Source organism: Mustela putorius, unplaced genomic scaffold (assembly GCF_011764305.1).
Source record: "Mustela putorius furo isolate JIRA1106 unplaced genomic scaffold, ASM1176430v1.1 tig00000596_pilon_pilon_pilon, whole genome shotgun sequence".
Lineage (NCBI taxonomy): Eukaryota > Metazoa > Chordata > Mammalia > Carnivora > Mustelidae > Mustela > Mustela putorius.
In genome coordinates this window covers 15,442,205-15,462,132 of record NW_025421428.1, presented here as the reverse complement: position 1 = coordinate 15,462,132, position 19,928 = coordinate 15,442,205, and the positions used below count along the sequence as shown (strand labels likewise).

General features: G+C 65.0%; 1 protein-coding gene across 8 annotated transcripts in view; it reads left to right on the top strand.

Annotated features, from left to right (window-relative positions):
* The first annotated feature begins 677 nt into the window (after positions 1–677).
* Positions 678–19,928, top strand: part of CCDC187 (coiled-coil domain containing 187) — a 41,699-nt gene continuing 22,448 nt past the window's right edge. For 2 of the 8 annotated variants that reach the window (XM_045082711.1, XM_045082707.1), the window contains exons 1-9: positions 6,372–6,614; positions 6,744–7,273; positions 7,373–7,471; positions 9,393–9,485; positions 13,414–13,602; positions 14,267–15,540; positions 15,785–15,879; positions 17,848–18,407; positions 18,794–18,905. In XM_045082711.1, coding sequence (XP_044938646.1) covers positions 6,514–6,614; positions 6,744–7,273; positions 7,373–7,471; positions 9,393–9,485; positions 13,414–13,602; positions 14,267–15,540; positions 15,785–15,879; positions 17,848–18,407; positions 18,794–18,905 — 3,053 coding nt within the window. In that variant the 5' untranslated portion in view covers positions 6,372–6,513. The other 6 variants (XM_045082712.1, XM_045082709.1, XM_045082710.1 and 3 more) reach the window with 6 other exon arrangements.

Sequence of the window (19,928 nt, the reverse complement as noted above, 5' to 3'; positions counted from 1 at the left end):
TGTGGGCAGCACGGTTCCCCCGCGCACCGACCCGCACCCACTGCTGAACACCTCCCATACGGGCCGCACGTACGGGCACAGATCTTAGCCAGATGACCAAACCCCAGGACCCACATGCAGGTCCAGGCACAGAATGCACTGCTGGGGTCCCCCAAGACCCTCCTGTCCCTCCACTGCCAAGGTGAATGCCCTGGGGAGCCCTCCCTGAGCCACAAGACTCCAAGGAGGCAGGCGACACTCAGGTTTTGAGTTTGGTCACTGGGCTTCCCAGCGGCTCTGCCTCCTCCCATTTCCCCGCACTGGGCCCTTCCCTGCTGTCAGGAGTCCCCCCAGCCCCACACGGTGCCTCCAGGACAGGGCTCTTAGATGCTGAGCAGCACTTCCAGAAGTCGGGGTGGGGGCCTGGGGGGAGCTGCTGGAGGTCCCTCGGGGGCAGGGGCGGAGGGCAGAGAGGGAGCAGTCTGGACCGCACTAGAGATGGCCCCCTACCTGCCTCCTGCCCTGCCCCCACAGCCACAGGGCCCCAGGTGTGTGTCCCCTGCCCAGGTGGACTGAATCAGCAGGTGAGGCTGTGCCCCACCCCCCACCCCCAGATTCCGGAAGCCAGCCTGGAGGAGGAGCCTGCATGGATGGACTCCCAGGTTTCTCGGGCAACATCAGGGCGGGTCTTCCAGACTCCTCCCCCACCTCCCGCGCACCTGCAGGTCCAGGTGCCCTGCGTCCTGGTGTCTGTGCTCCACCCGCAGGCGGTGGATGGGCCTTCGAGCCAGGGCCGGCCGCTGCCCTGCGCCCTCCCCGCAGACAGCTGGTGAGTACCCTGGCGGGGGGCCCTGCCTGAGCCATACCTGGCCTGCCCCAGTGTCTTGGGAGACGGTGTGGGGGCCACGGGCAGGTTGGGAAGGGGGTTGTCAGCCTTTCCTTCTTACACGGAGGTGGCTGAGAGCAGTGTAGACCTCCTTCTCTGTCCTGCTTTCCTGAGGAGGGGTCTCCCGGTCTGGGGCTCCGAGGCAAAGCCAGGCTGCCCCTGGGAGTGCGATGCCCGTGAGCCCTACCCAGGGGGCTGCCCGCCTCTGGGCTCAGGTGCTGCTGTAAGGCCAGTACTAGATTCCCCTGATAACCTGTGCCTCAGTTTCCCCATGTGTACAAGGGGGTGAATACACTCCCAGACCCTGGTTGGGGCTGGTGGGTGGTTCTGCATTGGGTCCCCCAGCAAGGCCATCATCTGACGAGGAGGCCAGCCCAGCCTGGGTCCTGTCTAGCTACCTCCCTGGGTACAGGGCCCATCAGGCCATCCTCTCCTGCTGGAAGGTTCCCGTCCAGTAGCATGAGTTGCCGGTTGAGGCAGAGGCAGGAGGAGACCCATGGACCCCGGCTGACTGCTCTGAACCGTCTGAAGATGGTTTGGGCCCCGGGGTGTGTCTGTGTCCACAGGCTCCTTCTCAGAGTCCCCAGGTGCCCGGTCTGCTCCGGTCTGGAGGACGCAGGACCCAGGGCAGGTCTCTGCTCTGTGTTGTGACTGTGGGCAAGGTGACAATGCCTTCCTCGCCAGCTCAGGGAGGAGCCCCGGGTCGCCTGGGGAACGCCCCAGGCGCGGGGCGGTGCCCCAAGCCGTCTCCACAAGTGACCCAGCAGCCTGAGGGGGGCATGTGGGGCATGGGGACGAGGGCAGGGGCAGGGCCTGGGGGCGGGCGGAGTTCCCTGCTGACTCTCGGTGGGGTCCCTCGTGGCAGGAGTGGATGGTGGCCCCAGGGTCCCCCGGGCCGCAGGTTCCATGGGCGGTGGCGTCATGGGTTCTGGTTGTGTGGCCGCGGACGTTTGCTGGAGCCGAGAGGCCGTGGGGGTGCGGGCAGCCTCCGCTCCACCGCACTCACGCGCGTGGCCCCCTCTGCCTGCCGACCCGGCCACTCGAGGCTGGCCAGGGTGTTTATCTGCCCCACCTCGCCCACCAGGGCTTCCATCTGTCGCCCGGGATGGTGCCCTCCTCCCGACGGCCAACCGTCTTCCCCACATCGCTGGCTGTGTCTCCGCCTCCCCGCCCTCGCATCTGCCGCCCTGGGGGCCCAACCAGCTGCGAGGAGTCCCTCGGCCTCTGTGAGCAGCTGGCGGAGACGCTGTGGCCGTTGTGGCAGAGTGAGTGGCAGAGGCGGGGGACACCGCCCTGGCCAGACTCCCGCACGAGGCCTGTGGCAGCCAGGCCAGCCCGCCCTGCCTGCCCCGCCCTGCAGACCCGGGCAGTGGGCATGTGTGTGCATCTGTGTCCGGTGTGCCCGGCAGGGGAATGTGTGCTTTTGTGCAAGAAGGCCTAGTAGGACAGACGATTTGTTGCTGCGTGTCTCCCCAGACACCACCGGAGCTTGGGTCAGCCTCCCACTGCTTCCTTTTGGCCCTCGAAGCCCCCCTGCCCCCCCCACCCACCCACCTGGCTGCTGCTGCTGGCGGGGGACTTGCCGGTGGGGCGTGTGGCCGCTGGAGACTCCAGTCTGGGTACAGGGCCGGCCTGGGCGTGTTCGTTGCAGGGACCGCTGAGTACCGGGGCTGGGTCTGAGCAGGTAGCTGTAGGGGTCACAGCCACGTCCACGCCCGTATCAGCTCCGGTGGCCGGCAAGCTCTCTGTGCTCTCAAACCCTGGGGCCCAGGGGCCGTGGCACGGTGGGCCCTTCTCCTTCACGTCCACTGACCCCGTCCCCAAGCCTGCTTGGTCAGCCTGGGGCTCGCTGCCCTGGGAACCGGCAGGTGAGAAGCCACATCCAGCTCCTGGAGGACGGCCCCCACCCCGCCCCACCCCTCCAGCTTGCCTGGGAGCAGCCCAGCAGGGGCCTGGGCCAGAAGAGCAGCGTGGTCTGAACGGTGAGGGGCTGTGGGTGCCGTGGGTGGCCCCCTGGCCCCGGGACAAAGGGCAGGAACCCTGGTGAGTTGCCCCTTGCAGAGACCCCACGGGACAGGCCACTGGTGGGGATCTGGGCTGGCCATCCAGGTGCCAGCGTGGGCTGGGGAGGGCAGAGGTGTGCGGGCTTTCTTTCCTCAGTCTGCACCCCCAGGCCGCCGCCCCCCAGGTGAGCACTGTGTCTCTGACCCTCCCTCTACTGACAAAGGAACCACCGGTCTGAGGTCAGGGCCCCCAGGACATTGAGGTGCTGGGCAGGGCGTGCGCATGCTCACCTTGCTCTCCACAGTAAGCCTCAGGCCAAGCAGCCCACCGTTGTGGCCCTCCCCACCCCACTACTTCTGACCCTGCCGCGACCCTGGGCTGTGGGACCTCTCAGGGAGATAAAGTCACACGGGACCCTGACATGCCATGGCTCTTACCGGGAGCCGCCCCTGTCCCCCAGTGTCCCCAGTCCCCACGGGGGCCAGAGGAGTGGGCGCCAGGACGCAGTGGGGCTGGCATTGGTGGGTCCTGAACCAGAAAGGAGGTGGGGGGTGAGGATGGGGGTGCCTGCCACAGCCGGGGGACCCCCCAGCCGGGCCTACCTCTCTGCTCAGGGCTGGTGGAGACATGGGGGCCCCACCTGTGTAACGGGTGTCCCTATCCCAGGCTGTGGCTGTTGGTCCCCACACCACGACTGGTGGTCCTGGCCGTGGCCCGGCTCACAGAGCTCCTGTCACCCCAGCAGGAGCCAGAGCACTGGGGCCGGTTGTGCCACCGCAGGCCAGCGGTGCTCGGAGGGTCCTGGGCAGGCAGAGGCCTCGGGGGAACCAACGGGGGACCAGCCCAGAAGGGGGTAGCTGGTGGAGCAGGGGGCAGGGCAGGCGCTCTGGGCTGGTCCCAGCTCACGGGGTCGCTGCGATGCTGGGGTCATGTGCACCGTCACACACTCGTTCCTGGATTCTCCTTTTACTGACTCTGGAGCATGGCCACCGGCGGCCGAGTTCACAACCCCACCGCTTCCCACAGAGGCCACTGCTCTGGACCCATGGTTCTCCTGCTCGTGGGAAGCTGGGACCACCAGCTGATCTCCAGAAACACGTGGACATTGGCTCCGGTCGCCACAGCTCAGGATGACCCTTTCCCACTGCCCTTGAGGGAGCAGGGCTAGGAAATCAGGTGGACACTGGGGAGGATGCCTCCCAGGACATCAGCTGATGTAGGCACCCCAGGGCCAGGCAGGGGCGTGGCCCTCCAGTACAGGCCTCAGGGGCCGCAGTGACCGTGGGGTTCGTTAGTAGAGGCCGCGGGGGCCACAGTGACCACGGGGTCCGTCAGTTGAGGCCGGAGGAGGCCGCAGTGACCGCGGGGTCCATCGGTAGAGGCCGGAGGGGTCTGCGGTTTCTGTCCAGCACGGGGAGACTCTCTGTTAATCAGCAGAGGCTGAGCTGTCTCTGGGACTCCTCGGTTGTCCGGCCTCTACGAGTAGTATAGGGGACACCGTGGTCACCCCCTGGTGATGTCCCCTGAGCTTGCCAGCTCCCATGTAGCAGGAGCTGTCTGCAGGCCCCGTGTAACCCCTGCAGTTCTCAGGAAACTGCGTGGGCCACGTGGCTCTCCTGGATGGGCCTGCTTTCCCAAAGCCCCGGGGCAGCCCTCTGTGACACCAGCCCCTCGCAAACATCGTGAAGAAACATGGGGGTGGGACCCATGGCATTTTGGCCTCACCGGGCGATGTCCCCAGTGGAACAGGCCAGCCAGGGCAGGGTAGACTCTTGGCTAGGCGGACGGGGCAGAGGGGATGGTGGTCTCGGGGCCATCGGCAGGGGGACCATGTCGTTAGTCTAGGCCACCAGGTGTGGTCAAGGGCCTTGGGGCAAAGGCTGGCTCTGCGGTCTGAGGTGCACGCTTTCCGCCCCTTGTCCCGACTGCAGGAGAAGCTGGTTTTGGAGTAGAAGGGCAGAACCTCACATTCTGAGCAGGGCCTGTGCCTGGGGCGTTCCCTTTCTTCTGCTGGTGGCTGAACATGGGACCATGTCCTCTGCGACCAGGGGCCCGCTGGGCTCAGAGCCCTGCCCTTTGTCCTGTCCTGGGGGCAACCATCTCCAGGCATCCCTGCCTCCCGAGGACAGGCTCTTAGGATAAGCGTCAAGGAGGCTCTCCCTTCTGCTGGAATGAGGAGCTCTTCTGCGGCAGACCCCCTTCCTCTGGGCATCCTGGAAGTGGAGCGTTCGTGGCCAGCTCAGCCAGCCCGCTGCTCATGGACGTGGGCCGCCCTGCTTCGTGCTCTCCTGCTGGCGTGAACTCACCAGAAGCTCACAATACCCAGAGGCAGGGCAGGGTGGGGTGTCTGGTCACCCGAGGTTACTCAGCCGGCTGGGGGCAGAGCGGGGATTGGAAGCAGCTCTCCTCCTCGGGGCCATGCCGAGCTCAGAGCCAGCTGACAGCGTCCACGTCTTCCCCAGCACACTGCCCTGCCAGGGTCGGCGAGGAGGTGACTGGACGCCCGCTTCAGGTGGACCCGCCTGGGGTGCTCCCCTAGGAGGGCAGGGCCAAGGATGCAGGCCAGGGGGTCCTGGGGCTCAGACTTCTTCAGCTAGCGTGTCCGTGGGCCAAAGGATGCCCTGCGCGTGTGCCAGGGAGAACTGAGAAGCCAGGGCCTGCTTGCCCTGAGCTGCCCCAAGGAGCCAAAGGCAGTGGCCTGGGCAGTGGTTCCCAGCAGGCTTCGGGCTGGAGGACTGAGACTCTCGTCCAGCCGCTGGGGCCGTGTCCTGGGCTGGCTCCCCGGGGCTCCCAGGTTGACATTGCCCAGAACTGGGCTTGAGCCTGGGGTCAAGCCCCACCTCTGCCCCCAGCCCTGCACTATGGCTGCCCCCCGCCCCCCTCTAGCTGAGCCCGCCCCCCAGTCCTGGCCAGTCCACTTGCCACACACACAGCTATAGACTCCTGTGCCCTGGAGGATAGGGGCGGGCCTGCTCACCGTCCCGGCAGGAGTCAAAGGCCTTGCTGTCGCTGAGTGACATGGGGTAATTGTGCTGTCACAGGCCACCCAGAATTCTCTCCCACCCTGCTGAGGGACAGCTGGTTAGGAAGGCTCCCCCAGGCCATCACCAGCCTGGGGCCCGGCAGATCGCCATGCCCACCCAGTTTCCACGACTATCTGAGGGTTTCCATCGTGGGCCAGGGGACCAGGGCAGGCCAGCCCTCTAGCCCGCAGTGGCCATCCCGTCCTGAGCAGGGATGGACACCAGGCTGCAGGCCAGCGGGCGGCCCTGGGAAAGCACCAGCCGACCCCAGGCAGGCGGCGACTGGAAGCTCACTGGGCTCTGCCCTTGACCTGGCCCGGTGGCCATGTCGACCTTGGTCATGGGGGCGCTGCCTGCTGGCCTAGGAGAAGTGATCCAGCCCCACCCCAAAGATAACCAGAGATGCTGCCCCTGTCCCTCTGGCTCCTCAGGACCCTGGGCCGCCCCCAACTGAAGGGCCGGAGCCAAGCCAGGTAGTGTTTGTGCTGCTGAGGCGAGGGACGGCCTCCTTACCCAGGAGGGTGGCCGGGTCAGCGTGAGGCTGGAGGACTTGGGGGGCCAGCGTGCCCCTGCTGGACGCCTTTACTGGACCCTCAGTCTCCCCTTCTGTGAATTGGGTTGATGTTCGTGCCTGCCTCCAAGGCTCGAGGTGGCAATCGGAGAGAAGGTCATGGCACTGCCCTGCCTGGGGGCGTTTTATCAGCCCCCCAACTTTCTCGGCTGTGAGCACCCTGAGACAGGAGGGCGAGGGAGCAGGGCGGGGGCTGGAGGGCCGCACGCTCTGAGATGCCCCTCTGCTCAGCACGGCCGGGTCTTCACGCCTGACTCGTGGTCTGCTTCTCTGTCCCCAGGGAATCCGGGCTCTGTCCCCCTGAGGCTGAGGATGAGACCATGGCTGCCCTGAGGTGGCCCGGGCCCTCCCAGCAGCCAGGTGACCTGCGGGGAGCTCCCCACACGGCCTGGTCTGACAACATCGAGCAGCCAGGCCCCCGGGGGAAGGCCCGCAACCACCCGGTGTGGTCAGAAGGCGAGGAGGCCAAGGATGGGGACAGCTCGGTGTCATCAGGCCGCCTCTCCGGCTCCTCTGGGGGCCACGAGCCCTGCACATCTCCCCCCGGGCCCTGGAAGGAGAGGCCCCCCCAGGTGCTGGGGCCCCGGCGGCAGCCCAGAGAGAGCAGCCCACGGCTGGAGCTGCTGAGGGACAGGATCCGGGCCCAGGCCCAGTGGCAGGCCAGCTGCGCCTCCCTGGGCACCTCTGCCCCGTCTAGTGCCTCCCACCTCTACAGAGCCTCCAAGCCGGACGCCCGGAAGAAGGCGGGGAGGCCGAAGAAGGCCCCTCCGGCCCCGTGGGAGGCCCTCGGGCCCCGGGCTTCCGCCGCAGGTGCTGCTTGGAGGCGGATGAGTGGCTGCTACGAGGGGCCTTGCCCCGCAGGGTCTGCACGGAACCCGCCCTCACGGTGCTCCTCTCGCTCCTCTCCAGGCTTGGGCACCCTGAGGGCGGCTCCGTGCGGAGTGGAAGACAAGACGATCCGCGGCCCGGGGAGCAGGCCCTCCGGGGTCCCTCAGCGCCAGGCCTCAGGTGAGGGGCTGCACGCCTGGCCGTCCTGGCAGCCCCCCTCCCGGGCCCTCTGGCGGCGGTCAGGGCGGACGCATCCGGACCCTGCAGCTTCCCTCTGTCTACGCCACCGGCTCTAGTGTGACTCCGCTCAGACCACGCTAAAGAGGCCCCCGCCAGAGAAGGGCCAGGCCCAGATTTGGACCGAGCCTGCTGTTTTCTGGAACGTGGCTTCCAACCTCTGCCTCCCCCTCAGGGCAGGAAGGCGGGCAGGCCCTGCGAGGCAGCGCAGGTGCAAAGGGCCAGGGGTTCCCTGTACAGAATGGATGACTTCTTTCCCTCGTAGTCCCACACCAGCCACAGGGCTGGGCTGAGCCCTCCCCTGGGCCTGGGAGGCGCTGAGTGCTTGGTCGTGCGTAGGCAGGCTTCGTGCAGGTGGGAAGGGGCCGGGGCCAAGGGAAGGTTTGGGCTCACTCCTTCACTCAACAGATAGAAGGGGTGAGGTTGGAGACGCAGACAGGAGCCACGCTTGGAGGCCAGAGGGAGGTCCACTTAAAGAGTCTGGAATGCACTTAGATGTCCCAGCTGGACATCTAAGCTGTCAGATGCTCATTGAGCCCAAGGGTCCTGCCGGTCTGAGCCAAGGGGACAGCGTCCAGCTCTGGCCCAGCCATGGGCTGCAGCCACTCCCCATGCCAGGTGCCCAGGCCGGCTGGGGCTCACAGCCCTCACCCCACCTTCTCCTCCCCTGCTCATGGGGACCCCAATAGCCTCAGCTCCCCAAACACCCCCCACCCCCCAGAGGCCACTGGGACTGCTCAGCCCAGGTCAGGACTGGCCACAGGCCACTTGGGGCCTCAGCATCTAGTGTCATTGGTCACCACTCTTGACCGTCACGTCTCTTCCTCTGCGTGTTAGAACCCTCTGGAAGCAGGCAGAGGGCAGAGCCTAGGTCTTTTCTGTTTGAATTATGCTAAGATACACATATCAAGATTTACCCCTTCACCACTTTTCAGTGCGCAGCCCGGGGACAACAGCACGTTCACACTGTTGTGCACCGTCCCCTTGTCCGTCCCCAGGACGTGGTCCTCTGCCCAGACCGAGCTCTGTCCCGTCACACGCAGACCTGTCCCCTGCCCCCGCCACAGCCCCGTCTGTGGGTCTGACTCTAGGGCCCTGTGTCGCTGGACCTACAGAATCAGGGCTTTTCGTGTGGGCTGGGCTGGCTGGAGGCGCCTCCTGCCGGCAGGTTCTGAGCAGTGAGGACGGAGGAGCCGGCCCAGGCCTGGGGAGGCCTTCGGGCAGGCTCTTCCCAAGCCCCGCTGGCCCCACTCGCACAGCACTGGCCAGTTGGCTTCCTCATGCCCCCGCAGAGGCAGCCGTACCCCAGCCACGGACAAAGACGCTGAGGCCGAACGGCACGGGGAAAGGTGGCCACACTAGCCCTCGGGCAGCTGGCGCCCTCCTGCCAGCCTCTGTTTGTCACAGGACTTGGACTGCCTCTACCCCCTTGGGGTCTCCATGTCCCCTCCTATCCAGCCAGGTGGACCCCACCATGCAAAGCCCCTGTGGCCCTCATTCTCACCCCCTGCCCCTGCCGAGCCCCTGTCCGGCCTGGCTGGTCGCCGCTCCGGGACAGCCCACGAGTCAGCATAAGGGCTGTAGGTCAGCCTGAGGTGGGCAGGGGAGACCCAGCTGGGAGGCCACTCTGCCCTCCTCTTGGCCCAGGCATGCTGGAATCTGTGACCAATCTGGTTGGGGGTCTCTCCCAGGGTGACCCCATGCAGACCACGGAGAGGGGCGGGCCGTCAAGCGTATCCCTCTGGTCCTGCTCTCGGCCGCCGGCTCTGGCACAGGTCCAGGGAGCCGGCCGGACAGGCGCAGAAGCAGGGCGGCCTCTGGGAAGGTCCCTGCTCACCTTCCCTCCCTCTCTCCTCCCCCGAAGTTCCCCGGGAGAAAGCCAAAAGGCAAAGTAGTTCTTGCAAGAGGGAGAAGACCCCCAGAGCGCCCGTCCCCCGGGGAGCCACCAGAAACCAAGGTAAGGTTTGCCCGTCGGGGCTGCAGCAGGGCCTGGGGGTGGAAGTCCGTGCCCCCGCTCACCGGGTGGGCACAAGGTTCTGGTACAAGGTTTCTGGCGCTGAGACAACTGGCCGCCAGCAGAGGCCCGGGCTGCTGTGGGATCGGCAGGGGCTGGGCTTGGGGGGGGGGGCGGGGGGTCTTCAGGGCATGGGGGAAGGGCAGTCCTGGTGTCCACATCTCGGGGAACCGCCGACCCTGGCCGTCACCGCAGTGCCAGGGGCCCCCCCACACAAGGGCCACTCCTGGCGATGGCGTGAAAGCGAGCAGCGGGCTGTCCTTGTGACGGCCCCAGACCGAGGAGGTGTCCAGGCACGCAGAGCCGCTCACCCCCCCATGCTTCACACACACGGATAGCCCGCACGCGCCTGTGTGAGTGGGCGGCTGCGAGGTGTCCGGGGGACGAGGTGTCGGCTCTGCCTCCGCAGCATCCCCGGAGCCGCCGTGCCGCGGCCTTCAGCAGCGGGAGCCCTGGTGGAGGGAGTGCGTTCCCTCCCCGCCGGGTCTGGGTTTGACTCCGGGCAGCAAGCCCAGAACACCTGCTTACACCTGAGCCCTTGGTGGCAGGAAAGGCCTGGCATCATGTCCATGGTCTCCGGGCCCTCTGGGGGACTTGAAGCAGGGGTGGCGTTGGCTGACCACGTCCCAGGAGAGTCACAGAAGAGCGGGGACGGTGACGGGCTTGAGGTCGCAAAGGAATTTCTCCTTCAGGCGTCTCTCCCCTGGGGCCGGGCTGGGGTGGTGGGGCGGCGGCATCTGGCAGGGACCCTGCAGTCCAGCCTGGGTAGGCTTGGGGCCGTGCCCTCGGACCGGACCAGGCAGTCCCCAGGAGGGCCCTGTGTGGCGTGTGGGGAACGAGAAAGGCAGTGCCCCTCTGGGCGGTCAGTGCAGAGTGGCCGCCCTCCCCGGACATCAGCTTGGTGACCCTCACAGCCCTCCTCCAAGGCAGGTGGGCTCCCATTCTGTCGACGGGGACACTGAGGCTCCCAGAGGCCCACACGGGTGAGCCAGTTCCAGGCCTGTGCCCCTCACCTGAGAGAGCCGGGCGGTGAGCGCTCTGCCCGTGCCCTGCGCCCGTGTCTCTGCTGCGCGCCCTCAGACCCACACCTCTGCTGGGGGCGGTGCTGGCTCCGGCGGGACGCGTGATCTCCTTCCTCCTCCACGCGGGCTTCTGGGGCCCTCGAGGGAGGCAGGCGGCCGCCTTCCGCTGGAACAAACACATTTATTGAGCAGGGCAGGAGGCGACAGGAGAGGAGGGCAAACCCCATCTCGAACCTGACAGGGAGGGACGTTGGGAGCCATGCAGAAGGTTCTAGAAGGTTCTAGAAGGCCCACTGAAAAGGCACAAGATATCACAGTTTTCTGCATCGTTGTCTCCTCCTGCCCCTCAGCTTTGTGGTTTGCTCTATTTTAACGGTCTGCTTGACAAATGACCTGCTTTCTGCCTGACACGGGGTCAGAGGGCGTGCCACGGCTGCATCTATCATCGTAACCACGTGTCACCCTGACGGACTGGACCATTAGTTGCTGTCAGTGACCAAGTCACAGCTGGGCTAAGGAGAGATGAGCTTGGGGTCAGAGGTCGGAGCCAGAGGACTCGGGAATTGGATGAATTAGGAATTTGCTGTAGTTAACAAAAAATTAAATCGCAATACTTATAAAATATTCATCCATCCGGGCCGAAGGAAAATGAAGCCCAATATTTAATTTCAGATTATAGCCCCTCACTTTGCATTTTTTATCATAGATTAGGTCGGCCCTGGAACTCTGACAGGGCACCTGGGGACTTCATCCATTTCCACAGATTAAAAATCCTCTTGTAAAAAAAATTAATTGCCATTAAACTGCTCGGCAGAAGAAAAAATGTGCCCATCAGGACCCATTTATCGACCTAGACCCTTCTGGCGGGCTAATGGGGGGTGAGCGGCCAGAGATGGAGGGGCCTGGGAGGGGTCTGGCCAGCAGGCAGCCCCCTTGCCAGGGGCGGGGGTCCCTGCGTGGTGTCCCCACAGAGGGAGCCGTGGTGGTGATTTCGCACAGTTCAGCAGTGCCCGGGGCCAGGGCGCAGGAGTCTTGCTGGGGAGCCCCACCCCACTGGTCCCTTCCAAAACCCCGACTCGCCCTCCCCAGCCAGCACCTGCGGTGAGAGTAACCACTTTCCTGCTTGTGGTCCTGCAGACGGGGAAACCAAGTGAAGTCACTCACCCCAAGGCCCATAGCCTATCCCGGGCAGAGCTGGAGTCGGACCTGGCTCTTACCTGTGGGTGTCCCAGGGGTCTGTGTGAGAGTGTGTGGCCTCAAGGGCCCTCCCTGGAGGAATGTGGCCTTGGGGGCAGGTCCTGGAGGGATGTGGCTCTACAAAGGGCAAGACTGCAAGGTGGTGTAGCCTTGGGTCTTGCCCTGGAGGCCTGGGCTTCAGAGTGTGACCGAGGTTGTCCTTCCAGGTGTGGCCTATGAAGGGCATGGCTTGATGTGGCCCCTGCCCCTTTTTGGGGCCTGCTACTCTAGGCCTGTGATTATCTCTGGGTCTAGGAGGTGGGGGAGGGATCCTGTTGGTTGCCTGGCTCCGGGGGTCAGTCTCTGCATGGTCTGGGCTATAAGGCACCCTTCCTTGGCAAAAATACCCCGCTTCGTGGGAGGCAGGACAGCTTCCTGCCTGGGAAGTCCAGCTTCCTGCCCAGGGCTGGCTCAGGGGGAGATGCAGTGTGCGTGTGTGTATGCCTGTGTGTGTGTGCATGTATGTGAGCATGTGTCTATGTGTGTGAACACACGTGTTCCCATCTGTGTGTCTGTGAGTCTGTATGTATATGCGTGCATGTCTGTGTATGTGTGCGTATCTGTGTGACTGTGTGCACGTGTGTGTATGTGGGCGTATGCGTGTGTGTCTGTGTCTATGTGTATCTGTGCCTATGTGTGTGTGAGTGTGTGCTTTCTGTGCGCACACATGTGCAAGTCTGTGTGTGAGTGTGAACACACATGTGCTTGTCTGTGTACGTGTGTGCATGTCTGTGCACGTGCACATGTGCATGTCTCTGTGTGTGAACATGTGCGCACGTCTGCGTGTGTGTGCAAGTCTGTGCACACGCATATGTGCGTGTCTCTGCGTTTGTCTCCGTGAGTGTGAACACACGTGTGCATGCCTGTGTGTGAGTGTAAACACGTGTGTGCACATCTGTGTGTGTGTGCCTATCTGTGCATGTACGCATGCGCATGTCCGTGTGTGAGTGTGAACACGTGTGTGCGTATCAGGGGATAGCTAAGGCTTGGCCACTGCTCTGGCCTCTGCCAGCAGCCTGGTCTGTAATGGGGGTGCTGATGCCGGCAGTGGTGTGTGCTGTGGGATTATGAAGTAGGGCTTTCATAAGTGACGTTTCTTATGTGGCAGCATCTGCTGTGGAAAGCTCATTCATGCTTCAGAGGCAGTGGGCATCTGTGTCCCTGCTCCCTGGGACCCCTCGTCCCATGGCCGGGACATGCTCATAGGTGGAGCCCCACAGCAAAGACCGTGCGTAGTCCGATCAGGGGCGAGGTCCGCCATCGTACAGACTCGCCCTCGCGCCGCCTCCCGACTCTGGCCCTTGCTGGGATGGGCCGGCGTTGACCCAGGATGTGCAGGGCACGTGGGCCCATGGCCTTGGTTTTACTTGGCTTTACAGGCAAAGCCGTGGGGAACGGGTTTTATTATCCCACTGATCGAGTGTCAAAGAAGTCAGGTCACCATCCAGAGTCATCCTGGGACTCGGCCAGGCCGAGTGGCTGAGGCTCCCCCCAGCTCCTCTGAGAGTGTGTGACCTGTCTCCGGGGGCTTCTGGGGGCCGAAGACCTCCTCGTGTCGGCCGCCTTCGGAAGGTCCCAGCCACTCCGCTGTGTGTACGTTTTCTCTGTTTAAGATTCTGAGTTGGTTGGTGTGTACGCCTGGAGGAAAGGACCAGCCCTGGCGAGGGCCCTCCTCGGGCCCGCTCCTGCCCTCCCCAGGCTTCGGAGCAAGGCTCCCTCCAGAGACCAGTCCCCCACCGTGGACTTAGGTAGCTGGTACCTCTCCGCCTGGGCCCTCCCTGCTCTGCTAGGACGTCTGGAGGGTGAGCTCGGAGCAGGGAGGAGGTGGCCTTGGGTGTTGCAGCAGCTTTTCCCCGGCGGCCTGTCGAGCGCCCTGCCAACCCACCATCAGGACTTGGAGAAATCCTTATCTTTAAAAGCCAAGGAGGGGGCGCCTGGGGGGCTCAGTGGGTTAAAGCCTCTGCCTTCGGCTCAGGTCATGATCCTAGGATCCTTGGATCGAGTCCCGCATCGGGCTCTCAGCTCAGCAGGGAGCCTGCTTCCTCCTCTCTCTCTGCCTGACTCTGCCTACTTGTGATCTCTGTCAAATAAATAAATAAAATCTTTAAAAAAATAAAAAAATAAAAAAAAAAATAAAAGCCAAGGAAAGGCTCCCAGGAGGCAGGCCCCAGCCGTCTAGTGTTTCCACCACCATAGGGAGTGCAGGATAAGAGCGTCAGTGGTTCCTCTAGCAAACATACCAACCCCCACTCATGCTGTTTCCGCCAAGTCTAGAGTGGGTGTCTCTGTGCCGGGTGCTGGGCAGAGTCTTGAGTCACCCCCATGCAGCACCTGAGCCCACGATGTGTGTGAGGGCCTAGGGGCGAGCTCCCTGGGAGCAGGGTGGAGAGTGCCTGGGCGGGGAGCTCGCTCTGCTCCTTCTGGAGCCCCACAGCTCCGGACACCTGTGACCACCTGTCTTTGCAGGAGATAGCAGGAAAGTCGGAGCGGCCGAGAGCTCCCCCGTCTGCCCCCGGATGCCCAGCCCAGCCTCTGTCTGCCATGACCCGCCACTGTCCACCAACACACCGCATCTGGCTTCTTGTGATCAGCCTATGACCATCCAAAATGCTTTGACTATCCTTAGAGACCTCCGCCAGCAGATCCAGGCCGGGCTGGAGCTGGCCCGGCATCGCCACCCCACCGGAGGGCTAGAGCTAGGACAGTCAAACCTGTGGCTGCAGGACACAGCAGGGAGGAGGCAGTGGGGCCCCTGGGGCACCCCAGATGTACGGGGCTCCTTCTCGAAGAGTCCTCAAGCAGGGTTGAAAGGGAGGCGCTCCTCCCAAGACCGTGCCAGCAGCTTCCCCACTGGGAATTGCTGGAGCACCCTAGCTGGGCCGGAGTCCTATCCCCAGCGGACTGGAGCGGCCCAAGGGCGGAACCCCTCTTTCCAGAGGCCCGGGGATCCCCCCGAGAAGCTGACCTCTTTGCCTCAACGGCCCTGGAGCGCCTTGGCCGGGCAGGCCTCCAGGACACAGCGGACTGGAGCGGCCCAAGGACGGAACCCCTCCTTCCAGAGGCCCGGGGGTCCCCCCGAGAAGCTGACCTCTTTGCCTCAACGGCCCTGGAGCGCCTTGGCCGGGCAGGCCTCCAGGACACAGCGGACTGGAGCGGCCCAAGGACGGAACCCCTCCTTCCAGAGGCCCGGGGGTCCCCCCGAGAAGCTGACCTCTTTGCCCCAACAGCCCGGGAGCGCCTCACTCGGGCGGGCTTCCAGGTCCCAGCGGACCTGGGCCACTTATGCAGACTGGAAGACCCCTGCCCGAACAGCCTGGAGCCCTTGTGGCCCACGGTCCTGGAGCGCCTCCTTCCCACAGGGCACCAGCACCCTGGGCAAGGCCAGAGGCTCGCACCCGCCGCCCTCGGAGATGGAGCACAGCTGGCTGAGGCCCACCGGAGGTGCACCTGGGAGAGAGGAGGGGCGGGTGCCGCCGCCCTGCCCGAAGCCCCGGGGGGCCCTGGGCCACCCCTATAGTGCCGAGGCGCTGCGGGAGTTCATGCGCCAGAAAACTCAGGCCCGGCGGCGGCAGGCCTTGGAGGAGAAGGCCTCGGCCGTGCGCGCCCTGGAGCTGAGGAACCAGCGGCTGCAGGACGTGTACAGGAAGCAGAGGGAGGCCGTCCTCGGCAAGGCTGTCCCTATGGTCTCCCAGACGACCCCTGGCATAGTGACCTTCTTCCCACACTGTGCACAGTCCACGGTAGGTGCTGGGGGCGGTGGGGGTGTGGGGCTGGCCAGCTCAGCCTCCGGGTTCCCAGCAGACCCAGAGACTGCCTCCCCAGGCCATGGAGGGGAGGGACCCACTGCCTCTGCCCTGGAGGGGGAGCCCCCACGGGGTCCAGCCTGAGTGCCTCCAGAGGTCAGGGCTCGTGTGGGGCTGAGACACAGGGTCTTGGGGTCTTCCGGCCTGGCCAGGGCTCTGACTGTGCTCCCTTCTGCTCTAGGGCCTGGAAGCTCCCGGGAGCCTGGGGTCGCCTGTGCTGGAATGGAGCAAGGTGACCTCCGGCATGGTGCTGGGGGACCAGGAGGCCCCGGGCAGGTGGGTAGATGGGCTGCCATGGCTGGGTGGGGCTCCCTCTGCCCAGAGCCGATGATCATGGGGGATACTGGATCTCATGGCCCATTCACGGTGCACGAGGCAGGGGCATCGAGCCACCCCCCGTGTTGGGGGACCACGCCCTCTCCCTGCTCACAGAACATCTCAGCACCCCACCTGAAAGCAAACCGCATGCCCAGCAGCTGCTGCCCCCACCGCCTGGCTGCATTCTGCCTCTGTGGACGCATCTGTAGGGGGCGCTCCCAGGAACGGGGTCCCGCAGCACCTGGTCGTTGGGGTCTGGCTTCTTCCTTGGAGCATGTCTTCTGGGTTCACCTGCTGTAGTGCGCCGTGGGCCTTCGTTCCTTCTCTACGGCCAAATAAGATTCCGGGCGCGACCTGCTGCACAGGCGTGGCCGTGGGCCAGCTGGTGGGCGTTTGGGCCGCCTCCCCCTTTCGGCGGCAGCGAATGAGTTGTTGGGCTGCCCGTCTTGTGTCAGGCTGCAGACCTGGGAATGACCTCGCCGGGCCTCTCCGGGGGGGGGTCTGCGTTCCATTCCTGGGGGGCCGGCCGGCGGCTTTCCTCACGGGCCGTGCCATTCCGCACCCGCACCCCCAGCAGGGTCCCCGCTTCCTCTGTGCTCCGCGGCCTCCATCTCCGTGTTTTCCCTTCCGTGTGCGTACTTTGTTTTTTAAGACTGTATTTATTCGAGAGAGAGAGAGAGCAAGAGCAGGGGAGGGGCGGGGGGGTGGAGCGCGCTGAGCAGGGAAACCGAGACAAGACTCGATCCCAGAACCTCGGGATCATGATCTGAGCGGACGGCAGACGCCCAAACGAAGGAGCCCCAGGCGCCCCGACTATTGTGTTTGCTAACGGAGCCCGGGCAGCTGTTCCGAAGGCCCCTCCCTGGGCAGCCTCTGGAGGGGTCAGGAGTCCGTCCCCCATGTTGCTCAGGGCACCCCTGCAGGGCCCCGGTCCACAGAGCAGCCCAGGAGGCTGCGTGGTTTTTACCTGTTTAAACTTGATGTCTGGTCGGTGCAGCTCAGTGAGCGCTTACAGGCTCCTGCCCCCGGACCTGAGCGACCCGCACCCACAGGCAGCCCCTTCCTCTGCAGACAGGCCAGCAGGGGGGCTCCTGGCCGCGCTGACCTGATGCCCCCCCGGGTCCTCCCCGGCAGGCAAGGCTGTGGATCCTTCGTCTTCCTCCTTGTGTTCTTTTTTCCGTCCACATTTTAGAGAAATTGTAGGGAAATACACGTAACGTGGATTCACCGTCTTCACTGCTTTTACGTGCACAGTCTGGGGGCATCGGCGCACTCACACTGCTGGGCACTGTCCCCGCCGTCCGTCCCCAGGACGTGGTTGTCTGCCAACACCGGACTCTGTCCCGTGGAACCCTGTTCCCAGCCGCCAGCACCCCACTCCCCCTCCCTGCATCTGTGGTCTGACTCCTCTGGGCCCTCCTGGGAGCGGATCCTTCGGGGTCGGTCCCTCCGTGCCCCGCAGACCTCGCTGGGGACCACGGCCTCCTCGTTCATCTGCGGTGTGGCTGGTGTCGGGATTCCTGCCTTTTTACGGAAAAGTGATGTTTCTGTTATTGTTGAGTTGCAGGCGTTCCTCATACATGTGGGCATTGACCTTATGAGATATGGGGCTTGTGACAACGCTCCCCTCCCGGGCGCCGCGGTCTTGGCTGCCGTTCGTCCGCGCGCACAGCTGCGCGTCCGAGACTCTTTGCTTCATCTGTTTCTTCCCTCGTCGCCCAGGCTTTCAGGGTGAAACCCCAGAACTCGGTCTTTCTCAGCCCTGTGTGGCCGCCTCTTGTCTAGAGACCCCGTAGCCACACCTCCAGCCGCAGAGAGTCACTGTCATCAGACGCGCTCCTTCCCAGAAGCTGTGCCAGGCTCACCCCTGCACGCCTGTGCTCCAGCGCGCCGCGGCCTGACCCTCCGCACCTTCTCTCCCTGCAGCTTCTGCCTGTGTTTGAACAGAGCCTTGAACCGCTCTGAGACTCTAGAGATGGGCGGCCCCCGGGACGGCTGGGACGGTGCCCCCATGCTGACGTCCTCCCGCTCCTCCCCGGGCCCCCTGAAGCTCCAGGACCTGACCACCCGCCCCCCGCGCCCAGGCATGTGCATCTACCTGGACCCTGAGGAGAGCGAGCGCCTGGGCACCCTGGGGCCCCTGCATTTCCGCTATAAGCAGGCCCGGCTGCAGGCACTGGAGACCATGGCCAATGTCCTAAAGCAGCGGATCGACATCCTCACGGCCAAGCTGCACAGGCCGGAGACACCAGATGCTCTCAGGGACCCTGTGTCAGACCCCGGCACTGTGCCCACTGCCCGCGTCTGCTCGGGGGCCCTGGTGCCCGACGGGAGCAGAGGGGGCCCCTGGGACGGGGATGACGAGCCGGCCAGGACGCTGGTCACTCCCACCTGCTTCCTGGACCAAAGGCCGCTGCCGTGGAGCCCCGACTGGGAGAGGCGGCAGAGCGTGAGCCCGAGAGGCCACCACTACAGGGAGCCCCAAGGTAGAGCCGCTGCCCGGGCCACGAGCGGCCCCCCAGCCCCACCAAAGGCCAAGGGGACCCCACTTTCTCCCTGCCCCTCAGCTTCCTCTCCCTAAAAAGGAGTAGCAGATGTCCGGGCCACCTGGGGGGTCGCTGGGGACAGTCCTGGCAGAGCCCAGACATGCGCTGAGCTTTCCATCAGCTACAGACCCTGTCAACACCTTGGCCCTGGTGGGAGAAGGGGTGAGACCTGGCCCCGAGGCTTATGTGCCTGCCACCTCCCTGCCCTGCCTCCGAAGAGGGGCGAGAAAGTGGACCCAGCCCTCCAGGCCCCTCCTGTGCTGGGGGTGGGGGTGACCCTCCCTCCATCCCCACTGCCCCCTCAGCGGCTCCTTCCTGTCTGCCAGTTGCTGGTGTCCATCTCCCCAAAGGTTTCACTGAGGACGGGCGTTTGGAGCTGGATAACAGGCTGGCAAGAAACACGGCTTCCTTCCAGACACTCGGCCCCTTCATCGGGAGGTGAGCCTGCGCGTCCCCCACACACCCCCACACCACGGGCTGCTGGCAGGGCACAGCGGGTGCACAGGGGTGCACGGGGGTCTGGGTGCAGCCGGGCTGCTGGGGGAGGGACCCAGCTCCTGACCCAACTGTGAGAAGCCCCCACACCAAGATCAGGCCCCGCCGGCTCTGGCGCTGGCCACACGGTGGCTCAGGGACGCCACTCTGGCTGGGCTGTGGGCAGTGGGCTCCCGACCCCAGCCGGACACTGCTGGCCTCACCATCCTGGGCCCCGTGTCCCATGTCTAAGTGCTCAGGACCACCCACCCACGGACCCTGCACCTTCCTGTGGCTTTCCTCCCCAGCACAGCCTGAGGCCTTTTGGGGATCCCTTGGTGGAACAGGACACTTGCTGCCAGCAGGGGGCAGCATTGGGCTGGGCGTCAGGTTCTCCGCCACCAGCACCCCAGCCCCAGTGGAGAGGTCAGGGAGGGGAGAATCCCCAGAGGCTGCCCTGGGGCCTGAGCTCCAGGCCGACACCCCACATCTGCACGTCCCCCTGCTGCACGGCGGGCAGAGGGCCCAGCTGCTCACACCGCCGGGGGTTCCCACCCAGGAGCCCTCCCCATCCCCCACCCCGTACCCCTGGCCCCGACCATGCTGTGCAGGGTCGTGCCCTGGATGGTCCAGCAGCCTTCCCGGGCAGGGGTCAGGGCACAGGGACTTGCGGGGCCCTCGGCGTGTCCAGAACAGCTGCCTGGCCTGTCCCTTGCCGTTGGCTGCTCTCAGCTCTGTGCTCTGGTCTCCTCCCTCACTGCCTGGGTCCGAGGATGAAGGTCAAAGTCTCCTTGTTCAGCTTGTGGCCTTCCCTCTGCTGCCCCAGGCTGGTGCCCCCAACGTGTCCAGACCCAGGGCCTGGCCCGTCCTACTGCCTCTCCGGCCAGCTGTTGAGTTGGGGTGAGGCCACGCCCCAGCCTGTCCCTTTCCTGCTGGGACCACGGGGCTCTGTCTGGCCGGGCACCCAGCCTGTCCGCAGCATGGCAC